Raw genomic sequence first — 20,079 nt, 5'->3', positions numbered from 1 at the left:
ATTTTCTACCGCTTGTCCTCTCGAGGGTAGCGGCACTGTTGGAGCCTATCCCAGCTGTCTTCAGGCCAGAGAGGCGGGGTACACCCTGGACTGGTGGCCAGCCAATCACAGGGCACATATAGACAAACAACCATTCACACTCACATTCATACCTATGGACAATTTGGAGTCGCTAATTAACCTAGCATGTTTTTTGGAATGTGGGAGGAAACCGGAGAAAACCCACGCATGCACGGGGGGAACATGCAAACTCCACACAGAGATGGCTGAGGGTGGAATTGAACTCGGGTCTCCTAGCTGTGAGGCCTGCGTGGTAACCACTCGACTACCCTGCAACTGAGGCAACATTCATTCATTTTCTACCGCTTGTCCTCTTGAGGGTTGCGGCGGTGCTGGAGCCTATCCCAGCTGTCTTCGGGGGAGAGACGGGGTACACCCTGGAATGTGGGAGGAAACCGGAGTACCCGGAAGAAAACCCACGCATGCACGGGGAGAACATGCAAACTCCACACAGAGATGGCCGAGGGCGGAATTGCACTACGTATAAGGAGTTAGTAAATAAGGAGTTAGTATGTTCTCTGTAGGCAGCATTATGAATTATCCTTACTGGCCTTTTTTGCAGTACATTCAGCGAGTGAAGATTGCTTTTATAGTTATTAGCCCATATTTCCACACAACCACTGGTTGGAAACGCAAACCAGATCTGGGTTTACATTCGGTTAATGCGGTCATTGAAAACAAATACACAACTGACTTACCTGTAACGACATCAGTCCTTCCCCCTGAAGGTGAGCAGCAACATCAGCGGCGGTAATATCGCGTCGCGGAGCAGGAAGTGGACGAGGCCTGCGATGCTCCAGCCTCCTTTTATCTTTCTTGTAAAGCAGAGCAGCGAACGCCAAGATGTTGAGAAACAGCAGAGACGCTCCGACTGCGATGGTTACCGAGAGTTCTGTTGAGTAGTCCTCGTTGGGCACGTGGACGCCGTTTTCATGTCCTCCCTGTCCGAGAGCCGACTCCGGCGGCTGGGGGGTACCTCCTTGGGAACCGGGATGACGTGTGCTACTCGGAGGCCAGCCCTTGGACAGACGCTTAGTGTATGAGTATGGGGTGTCATCCTGCGGAGATGGACTATGGGTGAAGGAGGACACCGATTGGAGGAGCTCATTGACGTGATGCAGGTGAGGAACCAGCTGGAGCCAGAAGGAAATCTTGGTCGCACGGTAGTGGTCTCTCACACGGGGCTTCAGGCCGATGTGGAGGTATAGCTGCTCTTTTGGGGTGTACTTGGACCAGGCCACCTCCTCAAAGCGATTGGGTTTGGTGTGGATGAACTTGGTGTCTTGGGGGACAGGCTGGTTGGGGTCTCTGGAAAAACAGAGACGGTTACATTTAGGTAAGGATATGCTGTGAACGTTTTGCCATATGACTTCAATTGGGGTGTAGCAGCTTGGCATAAATAAAGAAAAACAACATTTTCCCCCCGCGACCGTCATGAGGAAAAGCAAAATGTAAAAATTAAAAGAATTAAAAAAATTACTAAAATTAAAAAGATTTAAAACATTTAAAAAATTTAATAATTTAATTTTTTTTTAAGTTGACATTTTTTTTAAGTTTTAAAAATTAAAAAAATAAAACAAACAAACAAGAAAATTATATTATATTAACTATATATATAATAACTATATTAGGAAAGCAGGAAGTGAACAAATGTAACAGTTACTGATTGTAAAAGTACCAGATGGAGGGGTAGGATTTAATAAGCTTTGCTTCTTCCTACTCCTTTTGGACATGTGGAACTGTCAACTGATTATGTGATGGGTTAGCGTGCAGTCCTCACAGCTTGGAGACCTGTGTTCAATTCCACCCTCAGCCATCTCTGTGTGGAGTTTGCATGTTCTCCCCGTGCATGCGTGGGTTTTCTCCGGGTATTCCAGTTTCCTCCCACATTCCAAAAACATGCTAGGTTAATTAGCGACTCCAAATTGTCCATAGGTATGAATGTGAGTGTGAATGGTTGTTTGTCTATATGTGCCCTGTGATTGGCTGGCCACCAATCCAGGTTGTACCCCACCTCTCGCCCGAAGATAGCTGGGATAGGCTCCAGCACCCCTCCCGTGACCCTCGTGACGATAAGCAGTAGAAAATGAATGAATGACAAAAAACTTTAAAACTTGAAAAATTAAAAAAAATTTAAAAATGTATATTTTTTTAAATTTTTTTAATGTTTTAAAAATTTAAAACAATAAAACAAACAAACAAGAAAAAAACTTAAACTATATTAGGATAACAGGAAGTGAACAAATGCAAATGTAATAAAATTAAAAAATAAATAAATAAAAATAAAAATAAAAATAAAAATAAAAATAAAAATAAAAATAAAAATAAAAATAAAAATAAAAATAAAAATAAAAATAAAAATAAAAATAAAAATAAAAATAAAAATAAAAATAAAAATAAAAATAAAAATAAAAATAAAAATAAAAATAAAAATAAAAATACAATTTTAGGAAAGCAGGAAGTGAACAAATATAACAGTTACTGATTGTAAAAGTACCAAATGGAGGGGTAGGATTTAATAAGCTTTGCTTCTTCCTACTCCTTTTGGACATGTGGGACTGTGAACTGATTATGGGATGCATTCAATTGTAATCTGATGCATGTTCAAATGAAATCAAACCATTACCATTACCATTACCAAATTGTCCGTAGATATGAATGTGAGTGTGCATGGTTGTTTGTCTATATGTGCCCTGTGATTGGCTGGCCACCAGTCCAGGGTGTACCCCGCCTCTTGCCTGAAGACAGCTGGGATAGGCTCCAGCACCCTTGCGACCCTTGTGAGGATAAGTGGTAGAAAATGAATGAATGAATGAATGAATAGATGGATGCAGTGACCCAGCATATTGAAAGAAAGCCCTGTTCCCCAGTTGTCTATTCCAGGTTTGACTAGAACAACACCATTTAGAAAGACCAGCAGGCAAGACTAGTTGCTATGAGTCATATAATTATAGAGCAGACATTAAGAATGACAAACCCCCACTCTAAATCTGCTTCTTTGACTTTGAAAAAACCAGCAGAGAGAAGAGTCATTCTGCTTTTATTCTTTAACAATACAGCTTAAAAAAAAAAAAAGACATTATCAAGCAGCTTGATGATGGTTTTACATGCAAGGTTTTGCACCACTGTGGAGATTATGTGTGGAATTATAAGGAAAGACTTTATACTCCTCGTACTTGACAGCACTTGACTGGAGCACAATAACAGGATATGACAATTCCAGGAAAGAGCTCCGGAGAACATTTCCAAGAAGGTTAAAGAATCGACACTTTACATCACATCCTAATCTTATCTTGTATAAGCCGCATGATTCATTCATTCATTCATTCATTCATTCATTCATTCATTCATTCATTCATCCATTCATCCATTCATCCATTCATCCATTCATCCATTCATCCATTCATCGTCTATGTCGCTTATTGTGTTCAGGGTCACAGTTGTGCTAGAGCCTATCCCAGCCAACTCAGAATGAGAGTAGGGGTAGGGATGTGCGGATTTGATATTGCTATTGCGCTTCTAAAATCTCCGGATGTTAGCACTGGGATACAAGCATTGGAATCCAGACCCCCCCCCCCCCCCCCCCCCCCCAGCACGTCTAACAAAGTAGCACGCAAAAGAAGTGATGTCAGTTGTTTTTTCCGCAGAAAAGACATGAAGACGTGCAGCCGAGTGTAAAACTTGTCATGTACAGGTTTGCTGTGGTGGCGCAGAACCGAGGAAGTTTAATGCCACAAACCTCATCGCGCATACAGAAATAACAGAAAACGGCAAGCCACCCGTCGGTGGTGATAATGTCAGGTTTAAACACTTAATTCCAGAAGTACCAAGAAATCAAATTGTGTTCTCCCCGTGCATGCGTGGGTTTTCTCCGGGTACTCCGGTTTCCTCCCACATTCCAAAAAACATGCTAGGTTAATTAGCGACTCCAAATTGTCCATAGGTATGAATGTGAGCCTCAGAAACTCAGACCAATACAGCAAATTGCACATTTTGCAGTGGCCTTTTATTGTTGCCAGCCTAAAGTACACTTGTTCAATAATCCTGCTCTCTAATCTCAACAAAGATTTAGGCATTTACGCAGATATGCGTTTATATTTATATTGCGCTAATAAAAACATCATCATGAGGTTGCCTACAGCCACAGTCTGAAGCATTTCCGGTATTCTAATCTAAACGTGAACGTTCCCAAATTGTCCATAGGTATGAATGTGAGTGTGAATGGTTGTTTGTCTATATGTGCTCTGTGATTGGCTAGCCACCAGTCCAGGGTGTACCCCGCCTCTCGCCCGAAGACAGCTGGGATAGGCTCCAGAACTACCATTAAGAACACAGTTGGACTCACCCAGTGTACTAAAAACATGAAAGTACGATCAAAATATGGTAAACTAACCAAAGGATGCACCAAACCGAGGCAACTTTTTGGTGTAAAATTTCAATGACTACCCAAACACCATATTGCAAAATATAAAAAGCGGATAAAACTCAACTGACATCAAATAAAAATGTTATTTTTCTGTCTTTTTCAAGGTGGTCTCTACAGTACAAAAAAGAAAAAAGAATAAGAGCGTGGCCATGATGAAGCTGACAAATGACCGAGGAAACTCCAGGATAGTAGATAATCATCGGAAAATCATTGTGCAATTTGCAGGCTAGAAGACGCTAAAAATAATTTATGATGAAGTAGTTCCACTGGCCACGTTGTACCTAAACGTTCTTAAAGGAAAAAAATGCACATTTTTGCCCATCATCCAAAATGAGAAGTTTTATTGTTTTATTTATATGGTAATGGTAATGGTTTAATTTCATTTGAACATGCATCAGATTACAATTGAACGCATCACATAATCAGTTCACAGTTCCACATGTCCAAAAGGAGTAGGAAGAAGCAAAGCTTATTAAATCCTACCCCTCCATCTGGTACTTTTACAATCAGTAACTGTTACATTTGTTCACTTCCTGCTTTCCATAATACAATTTAATTTTTTTTGTTTTTTTTTACTGTTACATTTGTTCACTTTCTGCTTTCCATAATACAGTTTAAGGTTTTGTTTTTTTTGTTTTTTTACTGTTACATTTGTTCACTTCCTGCTTTCCATAATACAGTTTAAGTTTTTTTTTGTTTTTTTTTTACTGTTACATTTGTTCACTTCCTGCTTTCCATAATACAGTTTAAGGTATTTTTGTTTGTTTTTTTTACTGTTACATTTGTTCACTTCCTGCTTTCTATCATGCAGTTGAAGGTTTTTTGTTTGCTTTTTTTTCAAAGTTACATTTGTTCACTTCCTGCTTTCCATAATACAGTTTAAGGTTTTTTGTTTGTTTTTTTTAACTGTTACATTTGTTCACTTCCTGCTTTCCATAATACAGTTTAAGGTTTTTTGTTTGTTTTTTTTACTGTTACATTTGTTCACTTCCTGCTTTCCATAATACAGTTTAAGGTTTTTTGTTTGTTTTTTTTAACTGTTACATTTGTTCACTTCCTGCTTTCTAATACAGTTTAAGGTTTTTTTTTTAATAATGAAATTTTTAAAATGTAATTTTTTTTTTCATTTTTTTTTGTCCTGTACTGAAGTACGAGGTGATATGACCATCCAATAACATAATGTGTACCATAGTAAGTGTCAATATAGTGATATGTATAGTATTTTGCCATACTTTGGTCATTTTAAGCATTACTGGAACTTCCTTTCTGGGTGCATTGATTTCCCATAGCAACGTATGTGGCGGTAGTGGTCTGACGCACGTCACATTATGTAAATTGGGCGTTCTTGGCGCTTTATTGAGATTTTTCAGAAGACAGAATAGACTTCTTTTATCTGTTTTTATATCTTTAGAAAAAAAAAAAACAAAAATGATTATGAAGACAATGACATGAAGTCAACAGTGTAAAGAAGCAGCATCCTCACTAATTAACCGTGCCAATATTAAAAATCAGATCGCATCCTGGCAGATCACAAGCTCCTTTAATAACGACACTCTCCGTGTCAATGACAACAGCTCTTATTAAAATTCCATAGAAGACGGCGTGTCAAATATCTGCGTTTAACATTCCCATCCGACAACAAAAGCTCGATCATGTGAGTCAAGTAGTCATTAACGTGTTAAAACCTTGTCAAAGACTCTGAAGTCTTTTTCTCCACCAGTGAGCATGTACAGTCGTCTCTTAGGATTTGCTCACACGTACAATCGATGCAGCTGCTCCACATCATTCAGTCAATATTCAAGAAACATAAGACATAATGATTGTACTGGTAAAATAGAAGATATTATTATTGCTGTAGGTGTGTTAGCGAGAACTTCTTCTATGCCAAGATAATCCATCTACGTCTCAGTGTGGCATATCAAGACATTGATTACACAATAATAATAATCATAATCATAATAATCATAATCATAACAATCATAATAATCTTACTTATACTCATAATAATTATGATAGTCATAATAGTCATAATCATAATAGTCATAATCATAATAATCACAATAATCATAATAATCACAATAATGATAATAATGATAATAATCATAATCATAACAATCATAATAATCTTACTCATATTCATAATAATTATAATAGTCATAATAGTCATAATCATAATAGTCATAATCATAATAATCACAATAATCACAATAATCACAATAATCATAATAATCACAATAATGATAATAATGATAATAATCATAACAATCATAATAATCATAATAATCATAATAATCATAATAATCATAATAATCACAATAATCATAATAATCATAATCCGTAGGAATCACGGTCAAAGTTGTTTTTTTGCCTCAATTTCAGATACAGTTGAGGCTTGGTTGGTGATGTATAGTGATGTAATGGTACAGCTGCTCCCTTTCGGGTTTGATCCAGTTGGCATCCTCATTTAGAAAATGAATACAGGGATTACAATGAATTATAATATTTTATATTTTCAATGGTTTGGACTGGTGGCCAGCCAATCACAGGGCACATATAGACAAACAACCATTCACACTCACATTCATACCTATGGACAATTTGGAGTCGCTAATTAACCTAGCATGTTTTTGGAATGCGGGAGGAAACCGGAGTACCCGGAGAACATGCAAACTCGAATCTAACCTAGGTCTTCTTAATCTCCTGACTGTGTTCTACATGCTAACACTCATCCACTGCGCGGTCCATTTGTGTATTCTCGGCTGCTGACCCCTGTCATAGACGGACAACATGTATGATATTCCAAGTCTGTCCATGTTCTAGTAGTCTAGACATGCCAGCTCCAAGTGATGCGTTTACTTGTCAAACCACACCTCTTACAAAGTGCAAAGACACACACAACCGGTGTGAGGACCCAAGGGCACTCTAACATGTAAATTGCTGCGCCCACACCGATGCCTGCGCTTTATATACGTCAGGGAGTAATCACATCTTCTACAGGAAACCAAACTATGAAAGTGCTATGAAAGCAGTGTTGGGCCATGCAGACCTGGGCCTTCAGAGGAGACTTAAGTGACCTAATACACATTTTAATACAATCACTCTGCTTCCTATGGCTTCCATTAAGGGTCTTGATTCTGGTTGAAACCATTTCGGACCGTTGTTGTTCCCAAAACATCTGCTGATACTGATCGGAATCCATGATTCTGATTTCCAGTATTTGAACTGGCCACACAGCCCCGCATAGCACGATGGAACCACCACCAAATGTCACTGTGGGTAGCAAGTGTTTGTCTTGGAATGCTGTGTTCTTCATGCGCCATGTAAATGTAACACTTACTGGTACCTTACTGGAAGCAGTAGAGCTTAGAGACATATTAATAAATCAATATAATGCACATTGGGAAGGAATTATGACAATTTCATGGAATAAATACTAAAATTCAAGTTGCAAAATTTCCAGCCCCCGGTACAACTTCAACTTTGTCAATGATTCTTGAACAGTGTTGACAGGAATCTGCTGATACTGATCGGAATCCATGATTCCGATTTCCAGTATTTGAACTGGCCACACAGCCCCTGCATAGTATGATGGAACCACCACCAAATGTTACTGTGGGTAGCAAGTGTTTGTTTTGGAATGCTGTGTTCTTCATGCGCCATGTAAATGTAACACTTACTGGTACCTTACTGGAAGCAGTAGAGCTTAGAGACACATTAATAAATCAATATAATGCACATTGGGAATTAATTATGACAATTTCATGGAATAAATACTAAAATTCAAGTTGCAAAATTTCCAGTCCCCGGTACAACTTCAACTTTGTCAATGATTCTTGAACACTGTTGGCAGGAATCTGCTGATACTGATCGGAATCCATGATTCCGAATCCAGTATTTGAAGTGGCCACACAGCCCCGCATAGCATGATGGAACCACCACCAAATGTTACTGTGGGTAGAAAATGTTTGTCTTGGAATGCTGTGTTCTTCATGCGCCATGTAAATGTAACACTTACTGGTACCTTACTGGAAGCAGTAGAGCTTAGAGACACATTAATAAATCAATATAATGCATATTGGGAATTAATTATGCTTATGCTTTTAGTTTTTAGCTTTTAACTCCAGTATTTCCTCAGGGGAGGGTCCTCAACACTGGGGGCTGTGTCCGGTCTGCTGAGGGGGTGCCATCCTCGGGTCCCTTCGACCCGGCCGGCTGGGGGTTCCTCCCTTTAATGTGGGGGTCCGCCTGATACTGATCGGAATCCATGATTCCGATTTCCAGTATTTGAAGTGGCCACACAGCCCCGCATAGCATGATGGAACCACCACCAAATGTTACTGTGGGTAGCAAGTGTTTGTCTTGGAATGCTGTGTTCTTCATGCGCCATGTAAATGTAACACTTACCGGTACCTTACTGGAAGCAGTGGAGCTTAGAGACACATTAATAAATCAATATAATGCATATTGGGAATTAATTATGCTTATGCTTTTATGCTTTTAGTTTTTAGCTTTTAACTCCAGTATTTCCTCAGGGGGGGTCCTCCAGACTGGGGGCTGCTGAGGGGGTGCCATCCTCGGGTCCCTTTGACACGGGCCAGCTGGGGGTTCCTCCCTTTAATGTGGGGGTCCGCCTGGGTGCTGGTCCCAGTCCCAGTGTGGACGGCTCCAAAGGTGGCGTTTCCTTGATCCTTGATCCATGCCATGTCTCCCTACTGTGTGTGATTGTGTGATTGTGTGCGTGTGTGTGTCTAGTACAGGGGTGGGCAAACTGCGGCCCGGGGGCCACATGCGGCCCGCCAAGCGTTTGAATCCGGCCCGCCAGTATTTTTCTTTTAACATACAAGCGGGCAACGTGACTTGCATGTCGATTGTCTTATTCAGTAATTTTTTTTTTATTCATGTAAAATTCAATTGTTGATGTTTGATGTTTAAAGTGCTCCTGAAAAAAAAGGGAATTGAGAACATATAACTGATAGTATGACATAAAATTCAAATGTGGACTGTTATAAGCGTAAAATAGTGTGTGTGAAATATATATTCCGGCCCCCCCCGGACTATTTTGTTAACTCAACACGGCCCACGAATCAAAAAGTTTGCCCACCCCTGGTCTAATATGAAGGGTGGGAGGGGCATCCTTAGTAATTGTTTTTCCTTTTAATTGTGGTAATTGTTTTTAATTCTGTAAAGCACTTTGTGTTGCACGTCTTTGCAGGAAAAGTGCTCTACAAATAAAGTTGATTTGATTTAATTATGACAAATTCATGGAATAAATACTATTTTTTTTTTTTACATTAAAACACTTTATTGTACTCAAATATTAAAACTGAACGGACTGAACATTTTTGGCAACAGAGTCATCTCGAGTGACTTTTGTCTTCTTGGGTAGGAGCACCGCCTGGATATTGGAGGTCACGCCACCATCCGAAATAGTGATTGTTGAGCTCCTCGTCGTTTTTCACCGCCAACAAAATGTGACGAGGAACGATGCGATGTTTCTTATTGTCTCGGTTGGCGTTGCCCGTGAGGTCTAGCACTTCAGCGCAGAGGTGAAATAAACTAATTTGTTCTGCGTACTTGCTCTTCTTGAGCAACCTGTGGATGCGGCCTACTGGGAAGGCGACTCCTACGTTCTTGGACCTGGAAACTTCTGATTTTTTTGGCTTTGGAGGACACTTTCTTTCCACGGCCAGACATCTTCAAGTTCTTCGGTAAAGTTGCAAATGTAGTTCAGTGTTTCTGATGGCGTGAAGTCCAACAGAGAAGGCTTTGTTGGTCCTTCTTCCATGTTGTTCAAGTCCACATCCAGCTTGTGGAAGCAGGCAAAAGTATGTAGTGTCCTAATTCTTTTTGTGACATAGCAACGCGCCGCTGTGATTTAGATGAAGGTCCACTCGGAGAGTGTCTCCATAAGTGTGCAGGGGTCTCAGTGGAGAGTGCCTCGGATGGATTAATTACTGGGAACGACTCACTCGGAGCTCTGAAATAGGGTCCATTCTTAACAATTGCTTTTATCTTGTATTCCGTGTCAGAGCACAGAGATAAAAGGTCCTCTTATCAACACGCCACTGTCGGATTTTTAACTCTGTATTGTCCGTGTGACGAATATACTTCCACTTTCACTTTACTGAATTGGATATAAAGATGCTTTATTTTCATAAACTGGTAACTCATTTTTTAATATCACATTATAAAGGAATAACAGCAGAACACAATTCCTCTATGGAAGCTTTAGGAATAATGCTTTTGGAATAATTCAAAATTTTTGTTTTATCTCGGCTCCAGCATACCCGCGACGCTACCCTTACGAAAAGAAAATGTATTTATCAATATATTACTTTCAATATATTCTATTATATTATAATATATTATTTTTCCATTATATTTTCCAATACGTTATATATTATAAATACATGGAATCATATATTTTTGTACATATATTATACAATATATTATATATTCATGTAATATATGGCAATATATTGCAGAATATATATAATAATAATATAAAAATAATATATTGAAATATATTAAATCCAAATATATAATATATGAGTTTATATATCCCAAATTATAAGCAATTTTATATATGTAAAAATATAGTCCTTTTTTGGTCTTGATCGCAAGATATTTTGTATATGTATCAATATATACACTCTCTGCATATATTGCAATATATTGGAAAATATAAACATAAGATCCCATATATGGGAATATATTTCCTAATACATAGCATTATATTTGCCAATATACTGCAATATTTTTTTTTCCATAAGGGTAGTGAGGATAAGCGGCATAGAAAAAAAAATGTATTTATCAATAGTATTATATTATAATATATTATTTTTCTATTATATTTTTCAATACGTTATATATTATAAATACATGGAATCATATTTTTGTACATATATTATACAATATATTATATATTCATGTAATACATGGCAATATATTGCAGAATATACAAATGATTGCCGCTTATAATATATTCAAATATATTAAATCCAAATATATATTATATGAGTTTATATATATCCCAAATTAAATGCAATTTTATATATGTAAAAATATAGTCCTTTTTTGGTCTTGTATGTATCAATATATACACATATATGATCTATGCATATATTGCAATATATTGGAAAATATAAACATAAGATCCCATATATGGAAATATATTTCCTAATACATAGCATTATATTTGCCAATATACTGCAATAATTTTTTTTCCATAAGGGTAGTGAGGATAAGCGGCATAGAAAATTATTGAATGAATGGATGGATGTTTTATTTTATCTGTCCGGATGAGATGGCGTTCCTTCAATGGAGTTCTGACGAGCGGAAAGAGATAACAACTTTTCCTTGTATCCTCATTATTTTTGTTGCTCTAAAACTTCTATCGCACTGCACAGCTTCTTCATGTTCACTCCAAATCAGATCTAATATATATTTTCAAAAAAAAAAAAAAAAAAGATCTTATCCAAAAAGGCAACGGCATATTTTAACATCTAGTATGCTAATCCGAAAGTCAGACATCTAAACGGTCTTTGTCCGTGAAACATGCACAAGGGTTTAATAAGGCAACATAAGGCAAAACAGAAAAACTGCTTAGCTTTTTCGTAGCATATGAATACAAGGACCTAGTACACTCTACATCCGGGGTCACAATATTTGTGACTTTGCTAAGTCAATGCAGAAAATTAATTCATTCATTTTCTACCGCTTTTCCTCACGAGGGTCGCAGAGGGGGGTGCTGGAGCCTATCCCAGCTGTCTTCAGATGACAGGCGGGGTACACTATGGACTGGTGGCCAGCCAATCACAGGGCACATATAGACAAACAACCATTCACACTCACATTCATACCTATGGACAATTTGGAGTCGCTAATTAACCTAGCATGAAACCGGAGTACCCGGAGAAAACCCACGAATGCACGGGGAGAACATGCAAACTCCACACAGAGATGGCCGAGGGTGGAATTGAACCCTGGTCTTCTAGCTGTGAGGCCTGCGCGGTAACCACTCGTCTACCGTGCAACAGAGGCAACATTCATTCATCCTCACGAGGGTGGCGGGGGTGCTGGAGCCTATCCCAGCTGTCTTCGGGGTGAGAGGCGGGGTGCACCCTGGACTGGTGGCCAGCCAATCACAGGGCACATATAGACAAACAACCATTCACACTCACATTCATACCTATGGACAATTTGGAGTCGCTAATTAACGTAGCATGTTTTTGGAATGTGGCAGGAAACCCACAGCGACGCTCGAGGGTGGGATTGAACTCGGGGTCTCCTAGCTGTGAGACCTGCCTGCTAACCACTCATCCACCGTGCAGCCAATGAACTATTCATGTGATATAAATTTCTATATTATACATATCTTATTATGTACAGCGTTTTTTGGCTGTTTTGTGATAATAATGGTGTACTTGGTAAAATATTGTTATGAGAATATTGTGTAGAAACATACACAGGCAAAATTATGTCACAATGATTGACAGCACATAGCAGAATAAGAGAATACATATAAATAATAACAAATGACAGAATTTGTGTGCTCAACTGTCAGTCTCTGGTGGTGTAATGGTACAGCTGCTACATTTTGGGTTTGATTCTGTTAAATAGTTTTGTTGTACTAAAAAAAAAATAATAATTATTGAAGTCTTTGTTTCCTGTATATTGTTATTACCCAGAAGCATACTTCTAACAAAAATTCCGGTTCAAGTCAACTAATATAAAAATAGCTTTGAATGGTGGCGACCACAGCTGCCCATAATTTACGCTCTAATGTGCATCTACAGTAATTATTGTCATTAGGAGGCTTCGAGATTCCGGCTTCCGATTGGTTGGCTAGAATTTCACAGCAAATAAATATATTCATTGTCATGAGTAAACATTGTTATTGTAGCTATTTGTATACACTGGAGTGAGGATCATTAAAAAAAAAAGTTAAATGTCGGCTTAGCATTATTTTTGCACGGTCCACAGCGGAATGTTCCAAATTAAATGACACACTCTCCAGTCGGGACAAGGTCACTTTTTAACACACTCAGACACACGTCAGATATGATTTAGAAACAAGACGCCACACCAGGACGCACAAGCCTTTCACCACTTTTGGAGGATTTTGTGCAAAAACTGCACTTACTTTGCACATCTTTGCCAATCCTAACATGAAACATGAACACACATATTTCTCTTTTCTGTGTGTTCTAAAGATATAAAAACAGATAAAAAGAGACAGCACGTAATGGGACACACCTATGCCGCTAACACAAAAAAATTCTTTATATTAACTCTTTATTGCTCTCTGGTTCTACCATATCTTACTTATTGTGTGGAAATATGGGCTAATAACTATAAAAGCAATCTTCACTCACTAAATGTACTGCAAAAAAAGACCAGTAAGGATAATTCATAATGCCGCCTACAGAGAACATACTAACTCCTTATTTCTAAAATCACATACCACCTCGTACTTCGGTACTTGATAAAAAAAAAAAAAACTTTAAACTTAAACTATATTAGGAAAGCAGGAAGTGAACAAATGTAACAGTTACTGATTGTAAAAGTACCAGATGGAGGGGTAGGATTTAATACGCTTTGCTTCTTCCTACTCCTTTTGGATACAAGGATGAAGAGTCTTGAATACATTGATACTTACTATGGTACCCATTATGTCATTGGATGGTCATATCACATCGTACTTCGGTACCGGACATAAATGAAAATGAAAATGAAAATGAAAATGAAAATGAAAATGAAAATGAAAATGAAAATGAAAATGAAAATGAAAATGAAAATGAAAATGAAAATGAAAATGAAAATAAAAATAAAAATGAAAATAAAAATAAAAATAAAAATAAAAATAAAAATAAAAATAAAAATAAAAATAAAAATAAAAATAAAAATAAAAATAAAAATAAAAATAAAAATAAAAATAAATAAATTATTTTAGGAAAGCAGGAAGTGAACAAATGTAACAGTAAAAAAACAAAAAAAACTTAAATTGTATTATGGAAAGCAGGAAGTGAACAAATGTAACAGTTACTGATTGTAAAAGTACCAGATGGAGGGATAGGATTTAATAAGCTCTGCTTCTTCCTACTCCTTTCGGACATGTGGAACTGTGAACTGATTATGTGATGCATTCAATTGTAATCTGATGCATGTTCAAATGAAATCAAACCATTACCATTACCATTAAATAAAATGTATTTTCATATGAAAAGGATTATATTTATGAAATGAAATGAAAAGAAGGTCTTCTGTCTTTGCAGCCATTGGCTCTAGTAAAAATCACGAGTGTGCTGCCCACGCAAGTACAGTGTTGAGCACACAAAGCGAGATCTTTACGGGCCTCCTCGGCACATCGAAGCAACAGTAGCGTTGCCTAAAGGGAGATAGCCGAGTTCCGCACTGCAGCCTTTGGAAAAACCCAAATTACAAATTGATGTGTGTGTCTTTAGAGGGCTGATATAAATAGAAGTGAATAATGCTGAAGCGGTGCTTTTTGTCTTTGGCTTCGTGCTGTCGTCAGTTAAAAGACAAAACATTTTCCTTCCTCAAAGGGGGGAAAATCAATGTTTGTAACAACTCACCCTGTCTTGGCGAAGTTGGTCCAGTAGGTCATCACCACGGCGCTGAGCATGACATCATTCTTGGAGAAGTTACAGTTGAATAGATCAGTAGGGCCCACCATCGGAACACCGAACACGTAGGGAACCTACACACACACACACACACAGACGTCAGGTGGGTTTAAGCCAGGGGTAGGCAAACTACGGCTCGGGGGCCACATTCGGCCCGCCAAGTGTTTGAATACGGCCCGCCCAATCTTTCTAAAGTATTTCATTTAAACTCAACATACAACCTGGCATCATGGCCTGAGCCAACCTTTTGATGGTTTTATCAATTTCGTTTTTTGACATGGTCTGTTGTTTACAAAGTGCTCCTGAAAAAAAGGGACACAAGCACATAATAATAATAATAATAATTATTATTAGTATTATTAGATTATATTAATTATTATTAGAACTATTATGATTATTATAATTATTATATTAATGCTAATTATTATTCATTCATTCATTCATTTTCTACCGCTTTTCCTCACGAGGGTCGCGGGGGTGCTGGAGCCTATCCCAGCTGTCTTCGGGCGTAAGGCGGGTTACACCCTGGACTGGTCGCCAGCCAATCACAGGGCACATATAGACAAACAACCATTCACACTCACATTCATACCTATGGACAATTTGGAGTCGCTAATTAACCTAGCATGTTTTTGGAATGTGGGAGGAAACCGGAGTACCCGGAGAAAACCCACGCATGCACGGGGAGAACATGCAAACTCCACACAGAGATGCCCGAGGGTGGGATTGAACCCTGGTCTCCTAGCTGTGAGGTCTGCGCGCTAACCCCTAGATCACCGTGCCGCCCGTTAATTATTATATTAATTATATATAATATTATTGTTATATTTGCATATTTTACATAATAATAATATAATAATAATTATTTTAATTTTATTGTAATTATTATAAGATTTTATTATTTTTAAAATATTTAAATATAAATATAAAATAATAAATAATAGCAGATTGCATGACAATTTTACAGATACAATAATACCAGGTGGACTGTTACGTGTAAAATATATAGTCTACCCCCCCCCCCCCCCCCCCCCCCCCCCCCGTAAATTTTGTCATATCAACGCGGCCCGCGAGTCAAAAAGTTTGCCCACCCCTGGTTTAAGCTGACAGGTTACATTGATTCTCTCGACAGGAAACCGAAGTTTAAATGAGTCACGCCAAAATGTGATGTCACCTCAGCAGAGACTCGAGACACATTTTCATGCTTCAGGGGAGCACAGCTCATTTCTCTAAACTCATCTTCAGCTTGACAGGTCTCCTGCGATTGTTTGGACTGAGATCCGCTTCCTGCTTCCGAGTCCCGCTATTTATTTACAAACGTGTGCTCGCACGTTTAGCGCAATTAGGACACCCCATTTGCCACTAATGCTAGCATATGTGTATTATATTATCGTTAGACAAATGATCAATTAGTTGCTGTGTCCCGTCCCGTTGTGTCTGTTGGCGGCCATGTTTTTCACTTAATTTTGCAGGAATTTTACACAAATGTGCATGTCGGTTCTCAGCTAAAAACACGAAAGTTATAGTGGGTGTTTTGTAGCGTTCAAGACATTCAAAGTAATTCTGGTTTATAAACTGTGTGGTTTAATACTAGCGCTACCATGTGGTTTATTTGCCTGAAAAATAACAGCAAAGTCAACACAGCAGGGGTGCTCGTTTTTTGGATTTTCAACTTTTCGTGTGCATTGGTTCGGAAGTATCACTACACCAAAATATACGGTTTGACTGTACAATAGAAAGGTTTTTTTTAACTTTTGTGTGTCTTCAAAATTTGCATTCAATGTCAGTGAAAAAAATATTGTTACTTTTTTACAGAATTAAGATTTTCATTATAATATTTTAAAATATGCAAAAATAATTATATTAAACATTCATTCATTCAGCCAATCACAGGGCACATATAGACAAACAACCATTCACACTCACATTCATACCTATGGACAATTTGGAGTCGCTAATTAACCTAGCATGTTTTTGGAATGTGGGAGGAAACCGGAGTACCCGGAGAAAACCCACGCATGCACGGGGAGAACATGCAAACTCCACACAGAGATGGCCGAGGGTGGAATTGAACCCTTTGAGGTCTGCGCGCTAACCACTCGACCGCCGTGCCGTCCATTATATCAAACAATATATTGGTAAATTAGCTTTAAACAATATCTTGATTAATTATTATTAGGAATAGATATTGGGACCAATAATTATCGGCCCAGTATCAGCATAAAAATGCGATATTGGTTGATATCGGTATCTGAATTTTTTCCCGATCATGAAAATTGATATTTTAAAAATGCTGTATGGAACACATATGTGTTCATTTCACATATCAGCTTATCTGTTCTCTGCAAAAAAGGACAATATAGGACATCTCCATTTTTTATCCATTATATTTTGGTACAATTTTATTTATATATATATATATTTTAATATGTATTTTTTAATATCATCACTTTTCTTCATTGGCTGTCTGGGATAAATCACATTATAAATCATAGTTTTTTTTTATTTAAAACATAAAAAATGACCCTAAGCGGCACGGCGATCGAGTGGTTAGCGCGCAGACCTCACAGCTAGGAGACCAGGGTTCAATTCCACCCTCGGCCATCTCTGTGTGGAGTTTGCATGTTCTCCCCGTGTATGCGTGGGTTTTCTCCGGGTACTCCAGTTTCCTCCCACATTCCAAAAAACTGCTAGGTTAATTAGAGACTCCAAATTGTCCATAGGTATGAATGTGAGTGTGAATGGTTGTTTGTCTATATGTGCTCTGTGATTGGCTGGCCACCAGTCCAGGGTGTACCCCGCCTCTTGCCCGAAGACAGCTGGGATAGGCTCCAGCACCCTCGTGAGAATGTTGTAGAAGTGGTAGAAAATGAATGAATGAATGGTTCTCCTCCTATTTTGTGTGGAAGTGGTAACTTTTTGGCTTCTTATTTTGTCTTTCCACACCCTCTGCCATCTCTGTGTGGAGTTTGCATGTTCTCCCCGTGCATGCGTGGGTTTTCTCCGGGTACTCCGGTTTCCTCACACATTCCAAAAACATGCTAGGTTAATTAGCGACTCCAAATTGTCCATAGGTATGAATGTGAGTGTGAATGGTTGTTTGTCTATATGTGCCCTGTGATTGGCTGGCGACCAGTCCAGGGTGTACAGAGTGTAAAGACAGCTGGGGTAGGCTCCAGCATGAGAAAAAGCGGTAGAAAATGACTGAATGAATAAAATAACCCCAAGTATAGAGAGAAATTCATCAGCTCCAATGCAAAATTGCTTTGTTGTTTTTGGAAATTTGGAATTTTTAGTATTTTTTTTACACTTTATTAAAAACAAATCACACAAGTGTCCAGTTAAAATAGAAAACTATCATAGTAATAATCAGTCCAATGCCAAAACAGCACTTCCAAAGTTGCCAGCAGTTGTCAGAATCGCTTTAAAATTCCTTTAACCATTAATCTTTTACACTTCCTCAGTCTGCGGCTGACAATAAAAAATCCAATCTCCACATTGTGGCATCGGCGTACGACGGAGTGCTACTGCTCACAAGAGATTTGACGCTTTGCCAGTTTTATTATGACTATAATGTACACATTTTTTTTTTCCATGAGCATGATTATCACCAGGGGCAACTGTGAACACGTCTCCTCTGTTAGCAGATTGATGTTGATAAACCAGTCAGGCGCATCAGACCTGTCTCTGCGACGTGTTAGCTCCAGCAATGCTAACATTAGCATGCATGTCCAGTGAAGCGTAAGCCATTTAATCGAGTCGTTAAAACAACGGTGCACAAAAAAAAAATAGCTTCGTTTTAAGCACCTGACTTGCACACAATCGGCCGTATCTGTGCTTTTTAGTATTGCAGGGACGCCCTTGCAGATGGGCGGGAGGAGCCGGTGCCGCAGTCCATCTCCATTACCTCGTAACGTTCTGCCTTTTAACTACTAACACCCAGCAGGAAACATTTACATTGAGCTTTCCTCCAGAAAGGCATCCGGCCAATTGAAAGAAATAAATAGAGGACAGAAAAAAGGGTGTGAATGAATGACAAAACTATAAATTGCTTCTGGTGTACATAAATTAATTATGGGAATTGACCAAAAACATATAAATTCACAAATGCTGAGTGTCAATGTAAATACATGTTTTAGCTAATGTAAGCAAGTTTTAACGTGAAACTGCACTTTTTGCAGAATTTTGCACCAATACTCATAATCGTTTATTTATTTCCCTTTTCTGTGCATTATAACACAAAAAACTAGTTAATTTCAGCTAGCTCACAATGCCGTCATTGGAATACACCAATTTTCACTATGAAGCCCTGTACAAAAAAATAACAAGATTTGAGTCTTGTTGAGTCTTGTAGCAATATCGAGAGCTAGCTATCTACTCATCTGTCAGTCGCAGCTCGGAGACCTCACAGCTCGGAGACTAGGGTTCAATTCCACCCCCGACCATGCACGTTCTCCCCGTGCATGCGTGGGTTTTCTCCGGGTACTCCGGTTTCCTCCCACATTCCAAAAAAACATGCTAGGTTAATTAGCGACTCCAAATTGTCCATAGGTATGAATGTGAGTGTGAATGGTTGTTTGTCTATGTGTGCCCTGTGATTGGCTGGCGACCAGTCTAGGGTGTACCTGAAGACAGCTGGGATAGGCTCCAGCACCCCCCCCCCGCGACCCTCGTGAGGAAAAGCGGTAGAAAATGAATGAATGAAAATAAAATAAAATAAAATAAAATAAAATAAAATAAAATAAAATAAAATAAAATAAAATAAAATAAAATAAAATAAAATAAAATAAAATAAAATAAAATAAAATAAAATAAAATAAAATAAAATAAAATAAAATAAAATGTATTTAAATATATTTTATTCAGTCAAATCACTGAATTTGCACACTGAGTTGCATTATGGTGCCTGCCAGTTTCTGTTTGTCAGCATTTTGCCAATAATAT

At 38.2% G+C, this 20,079-nt stretch overlaps 1 protein-coding gene and 1 pseudogene across 3 annotated transcripts in view; both read right to left on the bottom strand.

Moving 5' to 3' along the window:
- Positions 1-20,079, bottom strand: part of LOC131136023 (neuroligin-4, X-linked-like) — a 51,997-nt gene that overhangs the window by 6,204 nt on the left and 25,714 nt on the right. For all 3 annotated transcript variants that reach the window (XM_058082484.1, XM_058082485.1, XM_058082483.1), the window contains 2 exons: positions 15,085-15,209; positions 759-1,368 (listed from right to left, as the gene is read on the bottom strand). In XM_058082484.1, coding sequence (XP_057938467.1) covers positions 759-1,368; positions 15,085-15,209 — 735 coding nt within the window. The remainder of the gene's footprint in view (positions 1-758; positions 1,369-15,084; positions 15,210-20,079) is intronic.
- On the bottom strand, positions 8,918-10,683 carry LOC131136025 (histone H2A-like; annotated as a pseudogene).

The sequence above is a fragment of the Doryrhamphus excisus genome, chromosome 9 (assembly GCF_030265055.1).
Source record: "Doryrhamphus excisus isolate RoL2022-K1 chromosome 9, RoL_Dexc_1.0, whole genome shotgun sequence".
Taxonomy (NCBI): Eukaryota; Metazoa; Chordata; class Actinopteri; order Syngnathiformes; family Syngnathidae; genus Doryrhamphus; species Doryrhamphus excisus.
This window is presented reverse-complemented; position numbering and strand designations above follow the sequence as displayed.